The 25,698-nt window shown below is 48.3% G+C and overlaps 12 protein-coding genes across 17 annotated transcripts in view; 5 read left to right on the top strand and 7 right to left on the bottom strand.

Annotated features, from left to right (window-relative positions):
• Window positions 1-1,795, bottom strand: part of PPTG_00543 (hypothetical protein) — a gene marked incomplete at both ends in the record, with an annotated part of 1,972 nt that extends 177 nt beyond the window's left edge. The window contains one exon of the mRNA XM_008891944.1: window positions 3-1,795. Coding sequence (XP_008890192.1) covers window positions 3-1,795 — 1,793 coding nt within the window. The remainder of the gene's footprint in view (window positions 1-2) is intronic.
• A 721-nt stretch (window positions 1,796-2,516) lies between these two features.
• PPTG_00542 (hypothetical protein) lies at window positions 2,517-3,233 on the top strand (the record flags this gene model as incomplete). Its single annotated transcript, XM_008891943.1, has 1 exon — window positions 2,517-3,233. The coding sequence occupies one exon, from the start codon at window positions 2,517-2,519 to the stop codon at window positions 3,231-3,233; it is 717 nt and encodes a 238-aa protein (XP_008890191.1).
• A 54-nt stretch (window positions 3,234-3,287) lies between these two features.
• On the bottom strand, window positions 3,288-5,308 carry PPTG_00541 (hypothetical protein). Its single transcript, XM_008891942.1, has one exon. The coding sequence runs from the start codon at window positions 5,258-5,260 to the stop codon at window positions 3,311-3,313; it is 1,950 nt and encodes a 649-aa protein (XP_008890190.1). The 5' UTR covers window positions 5,261-5,308; the 3' UTR covers window positions 3,288-3,310.
• A 1,427-nt stretch (window positions 5,309-6,735) lies between these two features.
• Window positions 6,736-7,341, bottom strand: PPTG_00540 (NAD(P)H:quinone oxidoreductase, type IV; the record flags this gene model as incomplete). Its single annotated transcript, XM_008891941.1, has 1 exon — window positions 6,736-7,341. The coding sequence occupies one exon, from the start codon at window positions 7,339-7,341 to the stop codon at window positions 6,736-6,738; it is 606 nt and encodes a 201-aa protein (XP_008890189.1).
• A 1,108-nt stretch (window positions 7,342-8,449) lies between these two features.
• On the top strand, window positions 8,450-10,988 carry PPTG_00539 (hypothetical protein). The gene has a single exon (XM_008891940.1). It carries the CDS (start codon window positions 8,545-8,547, stop codon window positions 10,465-10,467), a length of 1,923 nt encoding a protein of 640 aa, XP_008890188.1. The 5' UTR covers window positions 8,450-8,544; the 3' UTR covers window positions 10,468-10,988.
• PPTG_00538 (CMGC/CDK/CDK8 protein kinase) lies at window positions 10,022-12,382 on the bottom strand. Its single transcript, XM_008891939.1, has 4 exons — window positions 11,778-12,382; window positions 11,277-11,714; window positions 11,162-11,220; window positions 10,022-11,084 (listed from the first exon to the last, which is right to left on the bottom strand). Exons 1-4 carry the CDS (start codon window positions 12,367-12,369, stop codon window positions 10,572-10,574), a joined length of 1,602 nt encoding a protein of 533 aa, XP_008890187.1. The 5' UTR covers window positions 12,370-12,382; the 3' UTR covers window positions 10,022-10,571.
• Window positions 12,383-12,615: 233 nt separating this feature from the next.
• On the top strand, window positions 12,616-14,690 carry PPTG_00537 (hypothetical protein). Of its 6 annotated transcripts, none has more exons than XM_008891937.1 (4): window positions 12,616-13,158; window positions 13,219-13,290; window positions 13,380-13,472; window positions 13,534-14,690. In XM_008891937.1, the coding sequence occupies exons 1-4, from the start codon at window positions 12,656-12,658 to the stop codon at window positions 13,547-13,549; spliced, it is 684 nt and encodes a 227-aa protein (XP_008890185.1). In that variant the 5' UTR covers window positions 12,616-12,655; the 3' UTR covers window positions 13,550-14,690. The 6 variants fall into 6 exon arrangements, with proteins under 6 accessions (XP_008890185.1, XP_008890184.1, XP_008890183.1 ...); XM_008891936.1 differs by having other exon boundaries at window positions 13,365-13,472; XM_008891935.1 differs by having other exon boundaries at window positions 13,365-14,690.
• Window positions 13,834-20,340, bottom strand: PPTG_00536 (hypothetical protein; the record flags this gene model as incomplete). The annotated part of the gene is made up of 2 exons (XM_008891932.1): window positions 13,834-20,130; window positions 20,197-20,340. The coding sequence occupies 2 exons, from the start codon at window positions 20,338-20,340 to the stop codon at window positions 13,834-13,836; spliced, it is 6,441 nt and encodes a 2,146-aa protein (XP_008890180.1).
• A 170-nt stretch (window positions 20,341-20,510) lies between these two features.
• On the top strand, window positions 20,511-21,312 carry PPTG_00535 (hypothetical protein; the record flags this gene model as incomplete). The annotated part of the gene is made up of 3 exons (XM_008891931.1): window positions 20,511-20,582; window positions 20,630-20,664; window positions 20,946-21,312. The coding sequence occupies 3 exons, from the start codon at window positions 20,511-20,513 to the stop codon at window positions 21,310-21,312; spliced, it is 474 nt and encodes a 157-aa protein (XP_008890179.1).
• A 625-nt stretch (window positions 21,313-21,937) lies between these two features.
• PPTG_00534 (hypothetical protein) lies at window positions 21,938-22,240 on the bottom strand (the record flags this gene model as incomplete). The annotated part of the gene is made up of 1 exon (XM_008891930.1): window positions 21,938-22,240. The coding sequence occupies one exon, from the start codon at window positions 22,238-22,240 to the stop codon at window positions 21,938-21,940; it is 303 nt and encodes a 100-aa protein (XP_008890178.1).
• Window positions 22,241-22,814: 574 nt separating this feature from the next.
• Window positions 22,815-23,120, bottom strand: PPTG_00533 (hypothetical protein; the record flags this gene model as incomplete). The annotated part of the gene is made up of 1 exon (XM_008891929.1): window positions 22,815-23,120. The coding sequence occupies one exon, from the start codon at window positions 23,118-23,120 to the stop codon at window positions 22,815-22,817; it is 306 nt and encodes a 101-aa protein (XP_008890177.1).
• Window positions 23,121-23,786: 666 nt separating this feature from the next.
• PPTG_00532 (hypothetical protein) lies at window positions 23,787-24,401 on the top strand. The gene has a single exon (XM_008891928.1). It carries the CDS (start codon window positions 23,892-23,894, stop codon window positions 24,216-24,218), a length of 327 nt encoding a protein of 108 aa, XP_008890176.1. The 5' UTR covers window positions 23,787-23,891; the 3' UTR covers window positions 24,219-24,401.
• The last annotated feature ends 1,297 nt before the right edge of the window (window positions 24,402-25,698 follow it).

Here is a 25,698-nt window from a genome sequence, read left to right as displayed (position 1 = left end):
CGATACGGTTCTTGCGGTCCTTTCTAACGAAGGATGCTAGCATGGCGATTGTTATCGTAGTCGGCGTTTCAGTGTCTTCAACCACAACGTAGTGCTTAGTGTAGTAGTTGCGGTACACTGGGATCACGTTCTTTTTCCACAGCAAGTGATCGGTTTCTCCAAGAATGCTTGCGAACAAACCAATATCTTCACCGAGCAATTTTGCCACGCTGTACCAGCTCCTTGTCAATCCAGCATTTGTACGTTCAGCAAGTGTCCACTTTGACAGCGGCTTGAACAGATGAAGCGATTTGTCAGGAATCCACCACATCAAGCAAAGGTGGGCCCAGTCCTGAACTGCAGGAATTACGGATGATTTTGCCGGTTCAAGCTCTTCCTCCGTATGGTCCTCAGCGTCATCTTGGGCACTGGCGGAAGGCGATGGTGTGGATGGAGCCGCTAGTGTAGTGATCTGCGCTTTCATTTCCAACATCAGATTTTCCAGGCGTCGAAGGCGTTTAAGAACTGGTCCTTCTTCCGTATTCTTGGCGGCTTCGTACGGGGCGCTTGGACAGCCATGCAAATAAGTCTTGTCTGGTGCCAAACAATCTGCAAGTTCGTTATCTTCGGATTGAATCGTGACGTCGAGTAAGTACCGAACCAACGTTTCGGTTGACTCGGAGACGTTCCACCCGGCCCACCATTTGATCATTCGAAGGGACCAGCGGCGAGCCGGCTGTGCGTACATGAATCGGTATTGGGCGCCGGCACGACGAAAGGTATGCGACGTAAACCAACTGTTGGTCCAGTGCTTGGAAACGTAGCCAGGGATCTCTTTACCGTCTCTGTTGAGGCCACGAACGATGCAGTTGAGCAGGTTGATGAAGACCTGCTCCGACATCTTCTTTCCCCAGCCTACGCCCACCTTTTCACAACCTGTAGCTGCGTCGTTTGTCTTCAGTACCTTCTTGCTAATGTTGCTCAACGCTGGGAAGACGTAATCATCATCACGCCAATGATGTCCTTTACGTTCGGATGCATAGTCGACCCAGTTGCACAAGTGCCGGTATGCATTGATTGCAAGCTCGTCCTTGGGCATGTGGTGCAAATTATACATGCGTCCTTCAGCGACGGCCGTTTTACGATTGAAGAGTGCATACGTCCCATACTCAATGATCTCATCCGGAGAAACGACACTGCAGCGGGTCTGGCGAAGTGTGATGTCCTTCCACTGGAGAGTCAAAACTTCATTGATTCGACACATGCCATAGAATGCGAAAGATGAAACAGCCTTGAACCACACGCGACTTTCTTCGCTGAATCCCTTAACTCCCATCGGAGACTCCAAGAACGCATGAAGAACTGTGATCATATCCAAAGATATCGGAACCGCTTTTGCTGGTACATACTCTGATGCCTTCTTCTTCTTGAGCCCACGCATGAATTGACGCACAAACGGATCTCGAGCAGGATTTCCGTATCCACGCTTTTTTCCAGACTCGTCTTCTTGAACTCTCCACGTGTTGACATCAGTTCCGTCGGTGTTTTGGTGAGAAGAATAGTAACTGGCGACCGCAGATCTCGCCTTCTCAGCTGTTTGTAGCGAAATGGAACTGGAAGCCGAGATACTTTGCAAATATGCTACCAAAATGACGGGTAGTTCGTGGTGGCGCTCGTGACGAGGGTCGGGGTAGCCGTTAGCGATGCAAAAATCAGAGAACTTCTTAAAACTGGATTCGTAGACAGTCTGCGTAGCCTTCTTGATCACCTCGTTGGCTGTATGCTGACCGTCTTTAGCCAACTCGAGGATCCCCATCTCTCTCAGAAACGTCAGATTGAGAACTGGCCACGTGTTGCATCCACGACTGAACTGTCGTACCTTTTCGTATGACTAGTATTTTTTAGTATGAACTCGTACTTCTACATCTGACGCATACTTCTTAGTATGACGCGTACTTTTCAGTATGAATCTTCACTCTCCAATAAATATCCGCGACAAAGTTTTAAAATAAAAATATTTTAAAAAATATTGTCAAAAAATGCGTAGGAAACTTCGTGATCCTGATTGGTCAAATAACAGGAAACAACATCAGAATGTTGTTCGAGAACAAGGAAGTTACTTCCGAATTGAGCTCATACAAACTCTTAATACAGAGTTAGTGCTTCCTCCTATCGAAACAACGTCTGGGGGCACGAAAAAATTGATTTATAGGGTTAGGTGTATTTCTATACAAATAGAAAGATAAGTGACTGTACGGGCTAGTATTCGGATGTTGTTTCAGGAAGAGTAAGCTCTACTTCCACACGATCACAGATTCCGTTACACCGACCCTAGCCATGCGGGCGCATATCCTATGATCCAATGTTACGTCATCACTGATCACAAGTTTCAAGCTCAATTGCATGTACAGTTCGAATGGCTTATCGAGATTTGATTTCAAATTAATAATTTGACCGAGAGTCTCGGTCCGAGACACTCACTTTCGATTCTCTCACGTTAAGTACAAGCCCCCTCCCCCTCCCGACACATTGCAGTGATGAATTTTAGACGTTTCATCATCACTATCACCGTCGCTCTGTTGTCTGTTGAGGCTATCTCCATTAATCACGATAAAGCGGAGCCGATCCCTCAGCCAGAACCAGTAACTGTGTCGGAGAAGGCAGCGGTCAAGTTCAAACCAGAACTCACCATTGGCAAAGGCACTTGTGCCTCGTTTCCCGCCGTGAACACTGCTGGAGAGACCAGTGGGGGGCTGAAAGGATCAGGAGGTACCGGTGGCTGCAAGGTGTCGCTTTTGGGCTCGCAAGTATACGGCCGAGCTCAATGGTACAACGACGTCTGGGCCATCATGTATGCCTGGTACTTTCCCAAGGGCTTTTGGGATGCATCTCCGTTCTGGCGTCACGACTGGGCGAATGCTGTTGTATGGGTTGACAACCCTGCAGCGGAAAACCCGAAGGTGTTGGGGATCTCCTTGTCCAAGTCCAGCGATAGATACAACAAGGAAGTACCTGCCAGACTGGCTAACGGCAACACGCCAGTTGTTACGTATTACAATCGTGGATTGAACACTGCTGCGTTAATGTCCTCCAGTACATCTTCGGGCGAGTCACCACTAGACCTCATCATGTGGGAACAGCTCACGGATGTGGCACGTGCATCGCTGAATGACAAGGAGAACTTCGGCCGATCCGACGTCCCGTTCAGCGATGAAAACTTCCCTGGGAGGCTAGAGAAAGCGTGGCCGTTTTAACCCACAACACTTGACGTAGTCATCTAACACCAAGCGAAAATACTATTAAAAAAAATCTTTTTCAAACTATCAATTTATTAGTTTTCAGAGAGTAGTGGTAGTTGCTCTCCTTGTTGCTGTGCTTCTAGTTCTTCTTCGACTGAAGTGTGGCATCTTGGTGCTCCAAGCCATGTTAGACCACCCCACATTTCCTCAAATGCTCCGTTTATCCTAGCTACTCCTGCCACAGAAACCAGCATCGTTGGTACAACGTACATGAGCGCTGGCTGTCCAGCTACGACATCTCGTAGAACAATGGCCATGATATTTGCGACCATCAACCCAAACGCGTACGCGCACGTAGCCACACAAAAGTATCCACGCGATAACGGTTGTCCACAGCAATAGTCGTATCGAATGCAAAACGCTACAAGAAGACCAGGAAATATAATATCTCCCAGCCCCAGAAGAGCTTCGCCGCCATACACTGAGAATATCAGCGGAACGCTCAACACCATGGGTGTGGGCTGGACAGTAACCTCACTGTCATCCGTAACCCCACTCAACCGCGTGCTTCCACCTCCAGATGCCACGTCTACCATGACGTTGGAACCGAAGACTAACGGTGATATATACACGAAAAACACGTCGTAGATAAATGCTGCGGTCAAAATGCTTGTAGCCACTCGTAGATTCGGTAATCGGACTACGTCAATAAACACGATACAGACCGTCAACGCCATAAAGTCCTGTATCGGCCAGACCCACGACTGCGTACGCGCTAGAAACCAACACACAGCCAGTGCAGGCCCCGACAATGTCACGAAAAGTAGTAAAAGAGCTTGACAATTACTACTGTTCGGAGACGCCAAAGTAGCCACAAGAGGGAGAGTAAACACATGTGAGAGCGCTGCAGACCCACCCACAGCGAATAATACACTAAGTATCAGAGACAAATGCACGTAGTACAGCAGCACCAGCACACAAGACGCCCCTACTAAAAAGTATAGAGCGTGCTTGCTACTGAGCTCCAGTCTGTCGTCGTCTATACTCTCGTACTCATTTGCTGTCGACTCCACTAGCGTCGAGATGGAGCTGCTGGATGGGTTACGATCAAGTCGTCCAGCCAACATCCGAGCCACCTTTTCATACGACAATTGTCGTTCTTCGCTGCACGAATAATACGCTGCTACTACGACTGTAAACACTCCAAGCATCCACGTGAACAGCATCGAAACATTCCACGGCGTTTCTTCCGTATTGAGCGCCCATACCAGTACATCTGCATCACCAATTATACTCACTGTATCGTCAATCCTATTGCCATCCTGGAACGAAACCAATAATACTGGAATATCCACATCAAGGTCCACAGATGCGTCGTCTGCCTTTGTCGGCTGCATCTGCAGCCAATTACTCGTAAAACAACAGGCTTGGAACCGATCTGTTGATATCTCCGCAGTATTACCCGTCAGCACACAAGCGTTTGTCACACATGCGGGTTTAGACGAACATGCCCAGGCTGAAAAAGGGTCTGCAAGCTCCGGGAAGATGGAGCTATTGGTCGTTACCGTTTCCTCTCCAAGTGTACAGTCATAGTACGCGCTGTGGCTCAGCTCGGCAGCGAATGCGCCTGCAATTGAGTCACGTATAATAACCAGTGATGCGTCTGCCTGCCGAGCCGCTAGCGCCTGTTGCTCCATGGAACACGTGACACTGCGAGGGATCAGCAGTGCTGCCTGCTTGGGAAATGCGATCACTTCTTCGCTTACAGGCTTCATTCTGCTACAATCGGTCGTCATTTGAGCCTGCACGAGTCTCCGCGATTGATCGGGTGTCGAAGAAGCCTCGTTTACAAGCAACTGTCCAGTGACGCTTGAGTAGGAGGCTGAAGGCCACGATACCCGCGGTAAAGCAGCGCCGAATGCCGCAGTCTTCACGCGGAACTGCTGTGATGTGGTTGGCGACAGAGTGCGCAGCTGTAGCATGTCGATACACTGCGCAACATTGAGCATTGAGAGCAGCAGAAGCGCGACCAGCGGCACCATGACGACGCTGTTCGTCTACAGACAGAAATGGAGAGAAACTGACCTTTCGCACCGGAAAATGACCCTCTCTATTGTGATATTTTTAAGCATGGCCTCTAGTTTGGAATGAATGAGACGAATTATTCTTTCCTTTAATGTGTTATATTTACTTACCGTAAAATACGGCTGGAGTGAGACAAACAGGTGGAATTGAAATTGAAATTGTCAATCCTCCCCCTACGATTAACACCATGTCGTGAAAAATAGCAGTGAGCCGCTATTTTTCACGACATGGGTGTTGTAACTATTGTTTTAAATACGGTGGTGAGTGATGAGCGGTAAATTTTACAGTCGCTCCTGTACTTTGCCTGCGTGTTGGTGTACTTGGGGCTCGCTCCCTAAATCCAAAATGCCTGTTGAGATAACTATTGATTCAAAGGCTGTTATTGTCTAAAATGTTGCGTAAAAGTACGAATCTATACCCGTCCGAAATGATATTTTTGATCCCCACCAAATAAGAAAAATGCCAGTTCGGGGCCGGTCCAAACAGTTTTTTTTCTAGTTGCTTGTATCTTTTGTTCTAAGACAAACAAAACGACACCAAGGGTATTACTCCAGAGCTGTTAATTTTGTCGATTTTTTCTGTGTATTTCTGAAGCATCAAACTAATGCATAAACACAACAGACCCGATTAAAATCACATCAAGATGGTGGTCCTGCCAAATAGGGGCCGCTTCAATTGACTTAATTTTACTAAGTGATTCGGCCTTGTCTCTAAAATAGTACCTTATAACTGGCCAATCACAACTATCAAATGTAAAACTATAGTATTTCATTGAGCAACCAGCGCCTAATTGGCAATCCGGGCCCGAATTGGCGTTTTTTTCTTATGTAAGGGGGATTATTCGCTTAGAAATATTTGACAAAGTTACACAAAAAGCAAATTTGCTAATCAATCATAATCGACGTATTTTTGTTACTATGGTTTCGAGCTGTACTATTAAGGGGCTGTTACAGTAGCTTCGCAAGTGCAGATGCTGCAGCTACGAAGCAGGCGCAGGAGACGTGCCGGCAGAGGCACCCCACACGTTCGAAAGTTAGTTTTTTTGCTAAATTCTAGAGCTTCTTCGAGCGAAGCACGACTTTGTATAGACATGTGAGTCGATATTGTACCTACTATTGCTTACATAATAATACCGAATTAATCCTTATAGATACTACTAGTCGTAGCACTACAGGAAAAGGGTATACTAATAAAAAAATATCTGTAAGCACTTCGCGCATATTTTTTACCAACAGTAAGGTACCAGTTATAGTAGCAAACGCTCTAGCTCCGTTGAACGCGTCGATGATAGCGTTGGGGTTTGTATTAAGAGCCGGGTTTCTAAGTAAGTTGAACTGACTAAGTCGACACTACGTACTGTAGCTCTGCTCAAAACACTCGCTTCCAGTAAAATCGGCCTTCATCCTACTCGAAGCACATCGGTCGTCATTCCCTAAGACGATAGTTTCTTCGTGACTTCAGCGAACGACTTGCCCTGTTCCATCGCAATGTCTTTCTCCAGTTTCGACACCTGGCGCGAGTTGTCGGGGCCGGCGATAGTGCCAGCTCCCCACGGAGATCCGCCATGCACCTCGTCTACATTGAACAACTGTTTGGCACGGTAACCAAGAGGAACGAACGTCATTCCGTGCGAGGTCATGAATGCCATTGTCATTAGCTGCGTGGTCTCCTGGCCGGCTCCCATGAGTGAGGTACTGACAAAGCAACCTCCGGGCTTGCCGATGAGGTCTCCAGCGGCCCAAAGTTGGCCGGTTGCGTCAAAGAGGTTCTTGGCCTGGGCTGGGAAGTCACCGAATCGGGTGGGGTAGCCGAAGAGAATACCGTCAGCCTCCTTGAGAGTCTGTGGCGTGGCGACGGGGTAGTCCCTCTTGGGTGGAGCGTGCATCTTGGTAAGTATTTCCTCCGAAAGCGTCTCCGGAACCTGGTAGATGGTAGCCTTAACACCTTGAACGGAATCGACTCCCTCCTTGACGGCTTCGGCCAGCGTGACGGCGTGCCCATAGATGGAGTAGTAGATGATAGCAACGTTCACAGTCATTGCTTCTTTTCCGTTTCGGTATGTTCTTCACGAGGACAATTGGAGAATGGGAAGATTAGTTTTATTCGCATAAAGCAGGGATGTCGGCGACATCATGGCGCTTTTCAGGTATCAACAATATTATGCCATGTGGCGAATAGCTGAACAAGAATTGCATCTGTCCCTAGCTTACGCGGCCAACGCAGATTATGGTCCCCTCACGCTTCAGTCCTACAGGTATGATGTAAGAATGAAAAACTTGACGTCTGTAAACAACCAGCCCCTTTTCTATATAAGCAGTAATGAATTCACTTGTCATGCCGAAACAAAACGCGCAATGGACGCGGATTCGAACCAAGACCTAAGCATCCAAATCTTGCTTGGCAGGCAAAACATTTTAATAACTGGAGTAATTCCCTAAGCGCTTGTTCCGTCTAGAATAGGATTGTGCTCTATACCCTACGGGAATCTCCACAGTTAAAATAAGAACCCCAAATTTATAATTTTGTTCGGCGGCTTGCGTCAACTTTATCGTTGCGCATGGTGGGAGTATAACTGGCATTGTCACGATAATAGAGATCAGCCATCATAATCGATCCGTGCCGCATAAGCAGTGTCGCGGATGTATAGTGAGCTGCTATTTTTCACGACATGCTGTTAGTATATTGTTACGCAAACAGCAACCGTAATCTGACAGGCATCGTAAGCAGCAACCGTAATCTGACAGGCATCGTAAACAGCAAACAGTTACACAAACAGTGACGCCAACATCTATTGTTTTAAATACGGTGGTGAATGGTGAGTGGTAAATTTTACAGTCGCTCATGTACTTAGATAACTACGAACTTGTAGAGCTTTCGATGAAAATGTCGCTTGCCGTTGGATGGCAATCAGATCTCTCGAAATATTTTTTCCAATAAATGGAATAAATAACGTTAAATAACGGATCGGTTGCTCAATTATATTGACGCTTTTTATTTTACTGTTTAATTTAATTTAAATGAATTATGAATTAAACTTGTGGAATGATTGCATTAAAGTCCAATAATTGGTTTTACAAAGGTTGACTGGTACCCTGTACCATTCGATATACATAATAAGTTATTGTACCATAAATCCACGGCAGATTCTCAGATTGCGTTTGACGTGCTAAAGGCGTACGTCAACAGAGATCTTCAGCGGTGACATTCACTCTGGATTCCGCACTCTGGGACGCAGTCCGCCATGATGCTGCATGCTTCCGCTCCCGCGCGCCCTGCACTGCGTCGCGCCTTCTCCTCTGCTGCTGGCTACGTGCAGGACACGATCATCCCGACTTACCACTTCCAGAAGAGCCTTACGCGCTTGCCGATCCCCAAGCTCGAGGACACGCTAACGCGTTATTTGGCCTCAGTGGAGCCCGTGGTGACGTCTGATCAGCTCGCAGAGACGCGACGCGCCGTCATGGACTTCCAGAGTGGAGTGGGTCCCGAGTTGCATCGCGCGCTGGTGGCCCGTGACGCGGCCAACACGCATACGTCGTACATTAACCAATGGTGGCTCGAAATGTACTTGGACGACCGCCAACCGCTGCCCATCAACTACAACCCGCAGATTAAGCTCAAGATGGACCCTGTGCCAGCTAAGAACTCACAGAGTCAACGTGCGGTGTCGCTGATTGCGTCAACCGTGCGGGTGCACCGTACGCTGCGTGATAAGAAGCTGGAGCCCGACATTTTCCACACTAAACCGGATACCACCAAGACCAATGCCTTCCAGTACTTCTGTAAGCTACTGCCGGAGAGTGTGAGCTTCTATGGAGCTGCCGCATTGGGCGCTTATCCACTGGATATGTCGCAATACAAGAACTTGTTCTCCAGCACGAGACTGCCGAGGCTTGGACGCGATGAGCTCAAGGTGAGTCCAGGCTCCAAGCATGTGGTCGTGCAGAGAGGAACCAAGTTCTATACGTTCGACGTGCTCACTGCGGATGGCTCAGCTGTGCCAGATGAGCAGATTCTGGCCAATGTGGAGGCCATATTGGCAGAACCGTTGACTAAAAGCACACCGGACGAGCCGGGAATGGGACTCATGACGACAATGAACCGTGATTCGTGGGCTAACGCTCGTGAGAAACTGGAGGCCAGTGGGGTTAATAAGGCGAATCTGGAACAGATTGACAGTGCATTGTTCGTCGTGAGTCTGGAGCACGAGTCTCCTGCCACGCCTGAAGAGGTGAGCAGCACGTTCCTGATGGGCGATGGCACCAACCACTGGTTCGACAAGAGTTTCCAGCTGATTATTGCTGCTAATGGCACTGCTTCAGTAAACTTCGAGCACGCTTGGGGTGACGGTGTGGCGGTGCTGCGCTACCTCAATGAGTTGTACGGTGACAGCGTCAAGTATCCGGTCCTTAAGGCTAGTAGTCAAGCCAAACCGAAGGAGCTTACGTGGGATATCAATGGAGAGACGAAGCAGTTGTTGAATGAGGCCAAGAAGACGTACGACAAGTGGACGTCCACGCTACTGGTTGCATGTGCGGAGACCCCAGTGACGCGTGCTGTTGGTAAGCAGTATGATATTGGAACGGACGGGCTCATGCAAATGACCATCCAGCTGGCGCACTTCAAACTGCACCAGAAGTTCGTGGCCACGTACGAGAGCGCCAGCACCGCGGCATTCAAGCATGGACGCACAGAGACTGTGCGCAGTTGCACCAACGAGGCTGTGAATTTTGTGCAAACTATGACGAACTCGTCAGCATCTGACAACGAGAAGGTCGCTGCGTTGCGTGCGGCTGTCAAAAAGCACAGCGAACTGACCAAGAACGGCGTGATGGGCCAGGGCTTTGATCGTCACCTCTTTGCGCTGCGAGCCATGGCTGAGCTACAGGGGATGGACGTGCCAGTATTCTACACCTTGCCAGCTCATCAGATTATGAGCAAGATCATTCTGTCTACCAGTACTCTGTCCAGTCCGGCGCTTGAAGGTGGCAGCTTCGGTCCTGTGAACGAAGATTGCTACGGTATCGGCTACGGTATTGAGAAAGAAGGCTCTGCTTTCCAGCTCTCGTCCTACCGCAAGGACCTGCCTCAGCTCAAGGAACTGTTGGTGGAAAGCCTCATCGACCTGGAGCGCTTGCTGGCCGACACAACTCCCAAAAAGTAAGTGAACAAATCTCTCTGAAGAGATTCAGCGTAAGTAATTGCCGAGAGTGTTAGTGAATTGGCTTGAAGATACACAACCTGCTTGCTCAATAGGCCTTCGTTTTATCACCGTCGTCTTGGTTGCTTTGGACTACGAGGTCGGCCAGAGCTGGAAGCGCTCGTGGGGCGCTCTCCACCTCCTGGTCGCTTGGCTCCAGTCGTTGCAGCGTTGGGGCCACCAGGTCCCCCCGTGCGACCAGAACTTCGGTCTCTCCAAGCCTGTGCATTTCCTCCCCCAGCTTGCCCTCTGTTCCTGTTATCTCGTGCATTGTTGTCGCCTGCATTGTTGCGATCACTTCGCCGTTGAGGTTGCTGTTGTGCGTCTCGTGAGTTATGATGGCTACGACTGCGTGACGCTCCATCACGACCACGATGGTCGTTGTGATGCTGCGATGAGCGATTGGCGGAATTGTCGCGGTGAGGACTGCCTCCTTCAACCTTTGCGTCGACTCCAGCAGCGCCGTCCTTCTTGTTTTTCCACGGGAGATTTTCTTCCGCCACAGGCTCCACAGTCTGCGTACGGAAGGACACAGGCTCCTTGCCAGGCTCGTCGAAGGCCCAGTCCCGAGGTTCAGGCTCCTACTCAATGAAAACAACAGAACATGGTCAGATTAACATGATAAAAAGCTAAAGGCAAATAGCCGCAGAGTACGTACAATCTCCTTGAAATACTCGTGTTCAAGCGCTTCCTTGGCTGTGATTCGAGTTTCAGGGTCTGCAAGTAGCAGCGAGTTAGTACAAATCGACGTGCATGTTTGAGAAAGCACTTACCATATTCCAGCAGTCTCGAGAGCAGGTCAAGTAATGCAGCTCCAGCACGACCTGGACCGACCTTGACCGCGTTTTTCAACTCCGACTGCGTCGGATATTTGCGTTCGCGCCCCATCTGTACGACGTGGTTGTATTCTGGCAGATTCTCCAGTCCCTCCCACGTCTGCGGCGTCGGCATGCCCAACACCTTAAAGATCTTATCAAGCTGGTCCTTCTGGAACGGTGCATTGGATCCCTCCACCTCCTTACCACAAAACAGCTCGCGAGTGTTGATCAGCTCGGCGAAAATGCAGCCAACTGCCCATAAATCCACCGCCTTTGTGTAGTGCTTTGCTCCTAACAGTAGCTCCGGCGCGCGATACCACAACGTCACCACAACGCGCTCCACATCCGACAAAGCTTTGATCGGCTCCTTGTAGATACGTGCCAGACCCAAATCTACCAACAAATAGCACTCTTAATAGCCACAACTAACAGCAAATGCCATTGTAGATGCCGTACCTGCCAGCTTGACTTGTCCTCTCTTACGTCCATGCCCCACCACCAAAATGTTCTGTGGCTTCATATCTCGATGCATGACCCACGCGTCATGCATGTAGTCCACACCTTTGAGGATCTGGTACATGAGCGACTTGCGCGTGTACTCGCCCAGCGGCTTCTGCTTGCTCTGTACGATGATGTCGTGCAGGTCGTGGTCTCCGTACTCGAACACAAGTGCCAGGGACTTGTCCCGCGGGTCCACGTGCACGTCATGTAGGTGCACCACATTATCGTGGTGCATCTCACGCAGCAATTTAATCTCGCGGATGGTGGCGCTGGACAGCACCACGTCGTTCTTTCCCTCTTTATGAGACTTGACCAGCTTAATCGCGAACGTCATGGGATCCTCGTCCTCGACGGCGTTCGAGCCGCCCGAAGTAGGACGCGGCAGTAAAGCTGCAGAGTGAGACTCGGCCTTGAACACCATACCATACGTACCCTCGCCAATCTTGCCCAGGATGCGGTACTTGTCCGTCAAGCTCTCGGGCCGACGCAACGCCGAGCGCCTCATGGTGGATAAGAGTGAAAAATGCTGTGATGATGTACAATACATGGGTTTGGTGTTTACAACATCAGTTGTGTTCTGTTACACCACGTTGAACACAGCAAAGAAACGGGCTAGGTGGCATAATTTGAAAATATAAATTATCAAGGTAATACAGAGTGTAGGTTCATTATTTTAATATCGTGCCTTTGTAAGAATCTCCGCGAATGAAATGTCCCATCAAAATTTTGCAGTTGTCGTGCATCAATTCAAGGAGGTACCTCGAGATTCGCCCAATCGCAACTAAACGCCACTCTACAACAAGCAACGAAAAGCTCAAACCGTAAATAACGTTATGAAGTACCTCGAGGAGCCCCAACTGTCGTGGCTCAACTCGGTGCTGGGCAGCTACGAGATCGGCGACCGCGTGCTCAATGGCAAGATCGAGACGTACTCGTGCAAGAAGGCAGGCAGCGACAAGCGCCTGGCCAAGAGTCTGGAGCTGTACTACCAGCAGGAGATCGAGGCAGCCGCCGACCTGCTGGGCTCGTCCCCGTTGGGTCCCATCGCCGCTCCAGCCACGCGGAAGCTTCTCATCAATCTCATCTCCACTATGAACGCCAGTTTCCCAGACTACGACTTCAGCGCCGTCAAACCCGAACAGTTCCGAAAGGAACCGGACTTCCGGATAGCGCTGCAGCGCATTAACCACGACCTGGCTGAGCTGCTGGAGGCCGAGGGCAATGGCTTCGTGGAGAAGATGTGGGAGGCCATCGCTGAGGCCATCAAGCTCGACGAGTGCGACGTGTACAGCTATATTCCGGACATGGATTCGGACCCGTTTTCGGACGGGAATCTGTACGTATTTATGGATTTTCTGGATGGATTTTCTGGGTATTTACGGATATTGTACATTAGGTGGTCGTTCAACTACTTCTTCTACAACAAGGTGCAGAAGAAGGTGCTGTACTTCACGTGTCTGTGCAAGGGGTGAGTACTGAAATGGCATAGAGTAATTCTTCAGCTATAAGGATAGTGTACTGATATTTTTTGTGTACGACCAGCTTGACATACGACAGTGATATGGACGACGAAACAATGGAGGATTCCGTTGTCATGGATGACGACGGAGAAGACGCAATGGAGGATTACTTTGGCATGTCGCCGGACTGGTACGAACAAAGCTTGAGCGACTGAGTGCAGATTTTTTTTTACCGATTTATTGATATGCAGGGAGGACGGCTCGTAAATCTGTACGCACACAGTGCCTTCGCGTGCACTTTTCCCTCTCACTGCAGCGCGTCCTTATCTGCAGGAAGAGACGACTTGGTCCCTTTCTCCACATCTCGTCGTGCGGTCTCGCTTTCTCTTCTGGAGCGGATGAAGGCAACCACGTCCCAGGTTGGACAAAAGCAGTCGGAGGGAACGACGCGTTCGTACTCCGCTGCTGTGCCTTAATGCTCTACTGTATATTGGTTAATGTATGCTTCACTTTGCGCTGCATATCCGCGTAGTCAGCTGTATTATTAGTGTTTAGCGATACGGAAGAGGCTCTCGGACTGAGAAGGTATTGGACACGCCCGCGACGCCGCCCAGCGCGTTATTTTCCCGTATTACCACCTGGAATTTCCGTGCAGATATCCCCGAATTCGCAGTACTTGGTCTTGCAGTTGCTACGGGGATATTGGAGGATCCGACTGTGACTTGAGCTCGGAGCAGCGACGCACGCGGAGAAAATGACGAGCTAGGACGCTTGAATGTCGTTCGGTCTGGAGGTGCAGCTACACGATTATTAACTGTGCGAGGTGAAGCCGATTGAGATCTACGAGGAGCTGGTTGTAGACGTAGCGGTTGTTCAGGCTGGATACAAACTGTGGACTCGTGTTGTTTTAATTGTGTGAGTTGTGTAGTAATTGCTGCCTTCTCGCGGAGTTCTCGAGTCACTTGTTGCTGCAAACGACGGATTTCATTCTGATAGTGACGTGTGGAGTTCAAGTACTGAGTTTCCAGTCGTTGCCGTTCCTGCTTCGTGACAATTGTGTCGGTAGCAATTTGTGTACGACCAGTATTAAAATCCGTTGAACTCTCGGTATCACTGTCAGGAACTGTACGGATTTTGGGAGAAATCGCTGGGAGATCGTCAGATTCTGTACGATTGTGAGTCGCTGATAGTCCTCGGACTTTTTCCTCTCGTCTTCTTTGTGCTATTGCCTCCATCTCCTTCTGCACCGTCGTCCACTTTACTTGAAAATAGGTCTTCTCCTGGGATAATTTACTCAAATTCTGCTCCAATTGCTTCACGTAAATCTGCAATTGTTCCACTTCATTACGTAAAAGTTCATCAGCAGTAGCAAATCTTTGCGTAAGTAAAAATTCTCGTTCTTTAGCCGCATTCTGGGTCTGTAGTTGCATATCTCCGAGCGCTTGGACCTTCAGAAGCGCTTGTTTCATAGCTGCATTCTCGCTCTTAATGCGTACAATATCTTGCTGCCCACGCAGTAAATGGGACACAGATTGTTTTGTAGTCGAAGGGAGGGTACCAGAGTAGTCCAGAAGTTGGTCCACGAACTGTGAGTGAGCGCCTTGTATCACCGTTTGAAGCTCTCGTTGCATCGTTGCGCGATACTCCGCAAACTTCTGCTGCTTGTTGAGAAGCTCTGCGTGCATGGCGTGTAGCTTCTCTTCATATTCGGCATTGAGCTCACAGCGCATCACTTGTCGATCCAGTTCTCGATTTGCCTCCAAAACCCTCACTTGTTTACTTAAAGCTTCGACTTCAAAGTACAAATGATACGCGTGATCTGCCGCGAAAGCTTCTCGTCGGATACGCTCTTCGTCTTTCATTTTCTCCCACTGGTTTTCAATCTTCTGGTGATTTAGAGAGGCTGCTTCAATTTGGTCGTGCAGTTGTTGTACGGACGTACTGTACAGATCAAGTTGCTGTTTGTTGTGCGTCGTACACTTTTTGGTAACGTCGTGAAGGAAACCGGACATTTCAGCTGCTGGAACGACGAAAGTAGGAGCAGACTCGCCTGTAGTATCGAATTGCTCTGTATCAATAGGTATTCCCTTGTGGTGATAATATTTGCTCAGTGCGAGCAGCAATGAGGAAGAAGTAGGCCCTGATACCTTTTGACTTTTTCGAGATGTTCGCTGATGTTCACGATGCTTTTTACGGTGATAAAGGAGCTGCTTATAGTAGTTTTCAAGTTCTTTCATTTCGGTATCCACCCACGTCAACTCGACGGATAATCGGAGATAAACGAGCTGCTCTTCGATACACCTCGAGGGTGGGAGGACCAGCAAACCTGACGTGCAAAACTGAGTAAGCGGTGCTGTCGCTCCCATCTGAAGACTTCGTAACGCATATGACAAATCTTTCGATGAAGCTGAAGATGTTCTTATATCAAGAAGACGTTTCTTCATATCAATGTTTCCACCACCAACGACCGGTATACCGCCAACTGAAGAGTCAAATTCTGGAAGATGAAAGCGCTCCCATAGATCTTCCAGAGCGGCCAGGGCGTCATTTTCTGCGGTGAGCTGTAAATATAACGCCGGGTTTTCCTCCTTCTCTCTCAGACGCACTATACCTCGACAATTTTCGTCGATATACACTCGATGCAGTTCCAACAAACGTGTCAGAACTTCAATGTACGCACTGTCTTTAGGTTCATATTTGCTTACAGTGTCTTCGAACGCTTGCCACTCCCGTTCCCGTTCATATGGTCGGACTTCACCAAACAGCGCTCGTTCACCAGCGAGTACAAACTTCTTCATATCTGCTGTAAACGCGGCATTGCCAATCCATTCCGTGTCTTGAATTGTTACTTCCATTGTGATTTTCGTCAAAATTGATCGAAAATTCATCAAATATTGTCGACGCTTTTGAACATGTAAACCAGATTTTTTCTGGTATGTCTGCAGTATTGCAAACGCAGCTGTGCATCGTAGAATGTGGAGTGAATGTACACTGGCCTCATGAAGCGCAGTAAGCATTTCTTGGCGTATTAGCGAAGTATGATGTTGATTCTGTAAATGTTCCGGGTGAGCGTCAAACAAATCTGCAATCGATACGGCAGCTTCGGGGCTGAATCGGTGTGCCAAAAGATCCAAAAATTGTCGAATTTCACAATGGAAAAGCGTCTGCCATCGCTCAAGTCGACTCAAGCCCGAGTGCATGCCTTCCACAGTATTTGACGTTTTCTGCCGGGTACTACCAAACCGACAACCGCAACGTATCCGCAACAAGTCGAGAATGCAGCCGAACTGGTGGAAAATACACACCAACGAGTGTAAAGTTTTCTCTCGATACTCCTGAAGACGTATGGCTTGTGCCGTGGCTGTTCCACTCGAGGGCTTGTCATTATTTGTAATCATTGCAAATTTTTGTAGTAAGCTATGAAATGATGGGATCGAGTCAAGTAAAACTTGAATATCTGAGTCAGAACTGGAATGAGTTAAGTCAAAATTTCGTTTAGGAGAGGAACACGACGTTGGAGGCGTAAGTAGAAGTTGTTCCACTTTAGGACGTTCGTGGATATGGAGATCCACTTTGAGTTGATGCAGCTTGACCAGGAGCCACTTGGTCAGTTTACAGGGTTGATCTTCATCGTTTTGGACAGTAAAAGCACATTTAGCTCGTGTAGCCGCACTCAGTTGTTTCATAAGCTTTTTTTCGTTGCGAAGACGTTGCAGATGATCGTTCAATATGATTAGTAAGCGTGGATATCCACATTCATCTTCTAAAAAATGTCCGCACGCAACAATATCATCGCGTTCTTGGAGTCGTTGTTTAAGAATTTCCAGTTGTTTCCAGTATGGGAAGCAGCTCGTCTTCAGCTCTTCCGTCATTTTGTCAGCGATTTCTTTTGCGTATTTCGTGCGGACCGTGTTTAAATCCATTGCAATCGTTGATTTCTCGTCCGACGATTCAGTTGTAAAAGAGCTGGCTAAACACGCGTAAGGATATGATGCTGCAAACTCGAAAACGTCAGCGCCCACAGCGTCTTGATACTTGACGCTTACTTGAAGATACGCCACATACTGTCGCTGAAGCTGTAGCAACGAGTGTCTCCAAGGCTCGAAATCCTCTGCTTGTGAATCATTTTTATCACTTAACCTCAACTGCGCTTGCAGCCACTCTGATACGGGTTTACTATCATCGCTACGCAGACTATAACCTGTATTTGCTGCTGTAAGCGATGACTCCAATTCCATCGCGATAGGCTGGAAAGATCCGACACGGTCGCTTTCCCCAACGTCAAAGAAGAAAGCAAGATGCCGTGCTTGGTCTCCACCGACCACCGTATCCCAATTAGAAACGTGTTTTACGAAGCCAAACTGAAAGTTGTGGATACGCTCGAGTAAATTTGCTTCATAGACATTCTTCGCAAGATGTTGACGCCAATCTTCCAGTTCAATCACCTTAGCAAGCAACTCAAGTGTTGACCCATTATGTTGCTCTTGAAGTGTACGACAAGCATCCGACAATAATTGAGGAGACAGGATGAGCTGCCATCCATTACCTACCAATAAATCTCCAGCTGTCCGCTCCAGGCATCGTACAGGGCTCCCAGGGAGCTCTAACTTGATAATTAGAGACCAGATTACCAAGATTTGCTCTAATAAAGCGTGCTGGAGCGCGTGAAACTCGCCCACTGAGGCAGCAGTAAACCATTTTTCGTCGGCTTCAGTCACCGTGTCGTTATACTGTACATACAGCTTAGTCAACACTCGTATACCCAGAATTTGACGATAGACCCATTGATTGTCAATATCGCATTCATCGTCCACAGCAAACTCCTGAAGGGAACACCACTCTAATCGCTTAAAATGCTGCTCCATCTGCTGTATAAGCGAAGTTTGGAGCTCCAGAAGGATCGTCTCGGCCGCATAGCTCTCGAAAAAATAAGCATGTGAAAAATCAAGATAAGATCGTCGTTGCAAAATTGGCAATAAAATATCAGCATAAGGATCAGTATAAGCTCCAAATGTGAAGTTCAGCTCACTGAGATCTTGAGCTCTTGGTGCAGATTGGAGACCATTCTCAAGAAGAATCTCCACTAGCTGCACTTTGGCCTGTAGGAATGCGACCTCGCAGTCGTAGATGTCTCGAAGCACCTGCAATCGATCAATGGGAGTCACAACGGAGTCGGATTCACAACCGCTGTAGCTTTTATCATTGCTTCGCTTGCGTGGAGAGGTGGGGAGACTGTCATATTCCTGCTTGAAGATGAAAATGCTCGCGATCCGCAACATTTGGAGCTCGAGCACTTCCAAGTCACGTCTTGCAGCTGCGAAGATAAATTCTCGATCTCCACTATTGTCATTTTCCTCATCGTTAATGTCACTTTTTGCTGTGTTTGATGAACGAGTTATAATGTAGTCGCCGCTTTTATCACATTTCATCACATTCCAGGACTTTGATACGGCATCTTCATCGGATACGGAACCATTTTGCCGGCTACTGTTTGTTGATTTAGACAACGAGTTGCTTTGAGAAAACTGGATAAAGTGGAGATAGTTCAGCAATCGCAACAGACTCAGTCGCTTCGCTCGACATGATGAAACTCGCAGAACGTAGAGAGAATAAAGCGCATCGGTATTCCAAAAAATATTCCCTTTGGCATCCAGATTTTCACTATCTTCTTCATCATTGGCTGTAGTTTCTTCCACTTGTTGACTTTCCACAGCGTTTATGCTGGTGACTGCAGCCACGTCGACTTGAGCTCGATTTCTATGCGCTTTGGAGAGCGCTTCCAGCCTGACACGAAGGTATTCAGTGTCAACGAGAGTAAGTAATTCCCACTCGTTCACCAAGAGTGGGTCGATTTTGTGTTCATTTCGAAGAGCTATTAACGTGTCTTCAATTGGTTCCTCGTTCGGCTCACAGTTACCGAGGTATCCACGCTGGATAAGGTCCCATCGAGAGCTTCGCGTGTACGTATGTACTAACCTTTCCAGGTTCATTTCCAGCTCCCTGTCTGTATTAATGGCATTGTCCGTCGGAAAACTGGAGACTACCGCAGCAAGACACTCGTCTGTACTCTGTCTAAGAGTCTGATACTCTTCAACACTGTCTCGAATATCCACGTCAGGAATGGACAAGGAATACTGTTGCGTTAGGGATTTCAACTCTGCAACAAAGTGCGAAGTGGACATCATGAATAGTGGACAGTGTAAGTGATCTTCACTATTCCGATACGCCGTTGCGACGTTCGGTCGTGGAGAGTTTTTCATCTTTTGTTGGTGTATAAGCGCCAGCATGCGCTGTCGTAGATGGAATCGGTGACTTGTAGGCAGCCACTTGAGACGGACGCAGAACCGCTCCAATACAATCGATTGTTGATGTTTCAAGTAGTTGAACTGGAGCAACTGGTTCACGTCCTGGGTGTGTATAAAGTCAGTTGATCCCTCGACTCCATGCTCGAGTCTGTGGTGACTTTCCAGTGCAAGAGCGCGCAATTTCAAGAGGTTTGGGGAAAGTATCGACTGCGATCTTTTCACTGCACAGTGGGTGGTAGCTGCCACGTGCAAGGTCAATTGAGATAGCTTTGAAACGAGAGCTTGCTGCCATTTTGGCTGCTCTGTCGACTGTTGTGGTGTGATATCAGTGCCATTGTCCTTACTGTCCTGGCGTTGATAGCCATACCGTTCGGCAACTTGTTTCCATTGTTGGTCTCGGCGATTAGGTAGTTCGCGTAGTAGAACAAGACCATCTTGTGCTTTCAGTAGAATATCTTCGAGATCTTTTCCGCCTGGTGCAGACGTTTGCTGCTTGATCTTCATCGCGTATTGGAGGAAAGATTTCCATTCCAACGAGAAATTCTACGCAAGAAATGAATACGATCCGTGACTAAAAATGTAGTTTTCTTGCAATAAGTTCTTTGTTACCTGAGCAGTGCGAAGCAGTCGCTCATTCGCCTCTTCCAGTTCGGCTTGCCTTCGAGATATGATGGTCGATTCTGGAGTGCCATCCTCTTGCTTAGTAGGCTGGTGTTTGTGAAGAGACTGTAGTTGTTTCTCTCGTATTTCCATCCTTCACAAATTGTGAACTTGCTCGTTGTGGTGACATGGACACAGGAGTTAGGAGAAACGGTTTTGCTATCGACAGCAAGAATAGCAAATTGCTATTATCAAAGCGATAATGAAAAAAAAATCCACGTAGTTGTAGCTGTTAAACCCAAGGGTGCAAGTAACACGCTTACATGCACATACCCCCATATTTCGCTCGTCTTGACATCGTCACGAGTGGTAGTGGGATTCTTGATATCCAGGAGGTGCAGCAGATGCTCTTACATGTGCCATTACAGTAAAAGCGTAATAGGCCATTATTATGCTCGGATTTCCAGTGGGGACCTTGTACGATCGGCGGGATAAATTATGGAAACACGCACAATTGGACGTTCACGTGCACAAGGCTAGACTAATGCAAATCTCAGGTTACACTCTCGCGAGCGCAAAATGGAATACCCTGCACTCACAGTCCCTGTCAATAGACAGGAAAAAAATGGACACAAGGATATGGAGGGAAAATGCTCACCAAAAGCATACGGCATGTGGTCTTTAACGTTGGAACGCCTGTCAGCATCACTCTTCAACGATGCAGCAGCGTTGCAAAGAGTGTTGTAACAGGGCGATAGTGCGGCAGGCATCAAATCTGCGGCACCGCCGTTCACTTGCAAATTTGCACCCCCGTCGTCAGACCAAGTACAGACCAAGGAATTCCCCTCCAACATGGCAACTAGCAGCACTCTCCCACTCAGCACTCTTCTCTATGTCCGAGACAAGGGATCACAACCCAAGAGAACGATGAACGTCGCTGGCAGGGGCACAATGGGCCTCCGCGATCCTTTTGACGCGAAGCTGGTGCGTACGCTGCACGAAGCGTTCGCAGCTAAAGAAGCCGAACAACGATTACCTACCGAGCTGGTAAAGAAGGAGAGGAAGCACGTGTTCTGGCGGCAATTTGTCATCTCGAAGGCAGCGATGCTCACGGGTCACCGCTAGAACTGGGCACAGCAAGATGAATAGCATTAATACATGTACGATATGCGATAAAGAGCGTGTTACGATGGAATTCGTTGAGGTGGCTGCTTCTGAAATTTAGTCGAATGCGTTTAACTCTACAAACCCGTCAACCCCTCGTTCCTGGATGCAGGTCACAAAGTTCACAAAGAACTCTTCGATCCTACTAGTATCTTCGAAACGACGTTCGCTTGTGAGAAAACCTTGAAATCACGCCACAGTGGCAAAAGTCGGGTGTGTGACACTGAGGGGCAGAGTATCGAGTGCGCTTGGCGGAGCCTAAGGTTTCTAAGAAGCGAGATGACGAACCATCGAATATTCACAGTTCGAATATTCACAATGCAGTCCTACGAGCTACAGGCATAGGAGACTTTGCCTTGCATTATTGCAATACGGTACGTGAGAGTACCAATCCGAAGGAACAATAAAAACGAGATTTTGGCAGCCAAATATGTGGATGTTCAGGTTTTTAAAGTCCTTTTGTCGCCATACAAATTCCTTTTATTAATACGAACACTTTCCTGTTGAGTGCTGTAGCTATTCCATAAATCAAATAAACCGAAGAACAGTATCGCCTCGATAAGGCTAGAGTCCTATACGCGTCGGTCTAGCGTCGCCCCAACTGCACAAACGCGTGCGAACCGACGAGCTGGGCCATGGTCGAGCGCTTCCGTTCAGCCTCGTCCTCCTCGGATGCCGGCTCAGCCTTGGTCTTCTTGCCTGGAAGCAGTGACTTCATCTTTCTTGAGAATTTCGAATCTCGACGCTGCTTCATCGCGACGGTGACTTCGGCAGCCTGGTTGTCGGTCTTGTGGGTATTGTTGTCTTTGCTTGCCTGGGTCTTGTCGTGCAGAAACTTGAGGTTGCCGTGTGTGTTCACAGCGAGGGCGAAGCGAGTGTGCGCGTTCATCGTGACAGGTTAGCTGGCTGGAGTCTCGGGGCTGTTGAGCTCGATGCAAATTGGAGAGTGAGAAGCCCGCGCCGCTCGAAGCACTTCCACTCAAGCTATACCATCATTCGTAGCCGCTGTGAAGGTGCAAAAGTTATCGAATGAGGAGAACTGAAGTTGCTTCGAGGAATCCCTGTCGCCGATTCCAAGCACCCAGTCAACAAAGTCAGCGGTAGCTACAATATGCGGCACAAGCGACGCCTCAAGATCGGGTATGCTGTATGTACCGTGTAACTTATTCGATTTGGCAGGAACATTGAAGCGCAGGAGTGATGGTCCTGTACCACAGCTACTGTGAGAATGCACGTCGCGGCCTACAGCAAAATTGTGTCTGTATGTATCGGCACTCTCGACGCTTGTTGCTAGCTAGGAAACTGATGTCAGCGGGTAAGTCGAGGACATTTGAGATGCAGGTGGCCATTGAGTGGTTTAGAAACTGGAGTGACAGTTTGTTTGGTAATAAGGCTCGTTTGAATTCTTCTTCGTGCGACCCGAATTCTCTGCTAACTCTAACTCTGCTTACTAGTCTATCTACCTATCGACGAAGTCCAGTACTGACGAATGCTCTTGCCTCAATAAACTGCCGGTAGAAGGCGCTCTTCCTCGCTGGCTGATCGGCCAGGTCCTGTTCCCGCCGCTCCGTCTTGTTGCTGGAGAACAGCTCTTTCATCTTGAGCGAAAGTCTTGTCCGTGTTGAATTACGAGGTTTCGAGAGGGCGATGTCGGTGGTTCTTGTGGTCGTCCTTGCGTCGGTGGTGGCCGTCTTCTCGTGGATGTATATGAGTGTTGCTGGGTTGCTGAGAGGAAGCGCGTTGCGCGTGGCCATCATTGAGGGGTTCATGGCGTGCGATGTAGCTATTGCTTGGGGGGTTTGATGTTGTTGGCAAAATTGCAAATAATCAAATAATCAACAGAGTGCAGTCGCTGACAATCACTCGTCTTCAACTGTACATACATGCATTCTCGGCGGTGCTGGGGCAAAGCCCAACAGCTTGCATCGTGCACCACCACAGCGGACAAAGACCAGTCAAGCTTGGACTCAAGACAGCCAACCCATAGGAAGGCGCGCAGAACTATCTCTCTGGGGCTTCTATAATGTTGCGATCTCTCTGGCCCAGAGTCTGAGGCATCTAAAAAGTTACGAACAGCTATCCACAAAATGCCACGTTGACGGAGGAGTGTTCGTAATACTGCTTCTCTCTCAACGCCCTCTCTTGACGATCCGTTATCCTGTATATTTACTGCCTAAACGCTGCGTATACTGGACAGCGTTCTGCTGGTACCTGTATTTCATTTACCTGAGCCAGGGTGCAGTCACCTTACATGCAGCCGACAGCTAACCTCGCACACACGATCTGTAGATTACGACCAACGCCGCGTGCAATGCAATCATGAAACTATTTAATATCTGCTTGTACCATGTACTGGAAACCATACTGCAGCACCGCACAGCCCTGCTCCTGACAATAAAACATCCATGTAGATATCCGCACGCATTCTGCTGTAGAGTGTTTGTGCGTGGTACTCGTCAGGATGAAAAGTACTACACTACACTCCGTCACTGCTTTCGTGGGTCGCGGTGCCCACTTGACCGCCCTCTCAGTGTTCTCCTATGACAATATCCACTTCCTTTAGCCGGAGCCTCTACCTCACTTTACAACTTTTTCCGTTCTACGCAAGTTCCTGCCATGGATGCCAACGACAAACAGTCTTCTTCCACCCCCATGGTCAAGCCTGGGCTCTCCATTGCGTCCGCGACCGGCACTGGAGCCAAGTTCGATCAGAAAGTGATGCTAAATTCCAACCAAAAAGGTGGCGACGAGTTATCGAAGGAGACATCGTCGCAGAGAGAGGCATTGGCGAAGCAGTTTGTTGCTTCACAAGCTACGATGGTTATGGCGAAGCCGGCGATTTTCCGTCGTTGATTCTTAGTCGCTGACAGCTAAGCACAATTCTTAGTACGAGATACTAGCCGATAATGTGTCGCTGTGACACAAAAAAATGAATATAGTGAGGCTATATCTGAGCAATTACCGCTCTCGTAACTGAACTTCTTTGGTGATATCGTTCATGTTTTCACTAAATAGTTTTCCAGCCGGTAAATACCAAAAGATATCTTCCAACGACACATCGATTATAAATATACACATCGGTTCCCGAGGTTTGGTATGGACCGATACATTTTCGTTACCCGCGCGCACTTGAGGACCCAAGCAGTTCATTTCACTGAGGTGGAGTCTAGACGATTCTGCTACAGAAGTTGTACAGCTCATTGTGATCTCGGTTGAGGTGTTGCTTTGGGATTGGACAAATGGAGATTATGATACGGTAACAATGTAATCATACATTACAAGCACGTCGAGATTAATACACCTATTGCAGCCCGACGGGTGTCCAAGGCTGTGATCTCGCTCCCGATCATCGTATGCCGCATCTCGGAGCGTTACAGTTTGACGTCGTCGTCTACTGGTTCCGAAAGCAATTCAAACATATTTACAGTAAACGTAAGTAACATGTGAGGTGCTCGCCAACTCTTTTATTATACTGTACTGTATTTTAGCTAGAGCTGATTCGTCACACTCAATGCATTGCATTACGCAGGTGCCTAGGGACAAAGCGTTTGGGTTTGCCTCATTATCAAGCACACTTCTTGCAGCAAACACGGAATCAAGACACGACGAACCCATCCATGATGGCCACGTGCAATGCACCCTCTTTTAGCGACAAAGCCATATTCATTCCGACGTGCTGCGGTTCCGTCGCCACAGACCGCAATGCATAGCTTAACTGCTCAGTAAGCTTTGCTCACAATGTCAATACGGAAGCACGCCGCTTTAAGAACTGGTTTGCTGTATGAAAATTATTGTACCGCATAGAAAGTTGTATACCCCAAAAGTTATACTTAAAACGCATGAGTGATGATCCTGCAGCGTTCTCAGCACATGGTTGGTGCCTAGTTGGCAGCACCGACAGCGTGTTAGTTGGGGCATGATGACACTGGTGACCATTAAGCAGTTCCGAAGCTGAGGGCGAGTGATAATTTCCTTTGTTGTTGATTACAGCGCTACATTGTTGTATGGTAATAATGCTCGATTGAATTCTTCGTGCGGCCTCAAGCTACTGCTAGTAGCGCTAATATATCAACCGATGCTAGTCTACCTATCGACGAAGTCCAGTACTGACGAATGCCCTTGCCTCGATATACTGTCGGTACAAGGCGTTCTTCCTCGCCGGCGTATCGGCCGGATCTTGTCCCCGTTTCGTTTTGTTGCTGGGTATCGCCTTTATTTTACGCGAAAGTCTTTCCCCTGTCGAATCGCAAAGCTTCGAGAAGGAGATATCGGACATGTTTGTGATCGTCATAGCTTCGATAGCAGCCGTCTTCTCGTACATGTACTTGTGCGTTGCCGAGTCGCTAA

Source organism: Phytophthora parasitica (assembly GCF_000247585.1).
Source record: "Phytophthora parasitica INRA-310 unplaced genomic scaffold supercont2.1, whole genome shotgun sequence".
Lineage (NCBI taxonomy): Eukaryota > Oomycota > Peronosporomycetes > Peronosporales > Peronosporaceae > Phytophthora > Phytophthora nicotianae.
The sequence above is the reverse complement of the archived record's forward strand: the minus strand, read 5'-3'. Positions and strand labels throughout refer to the sequence as shown.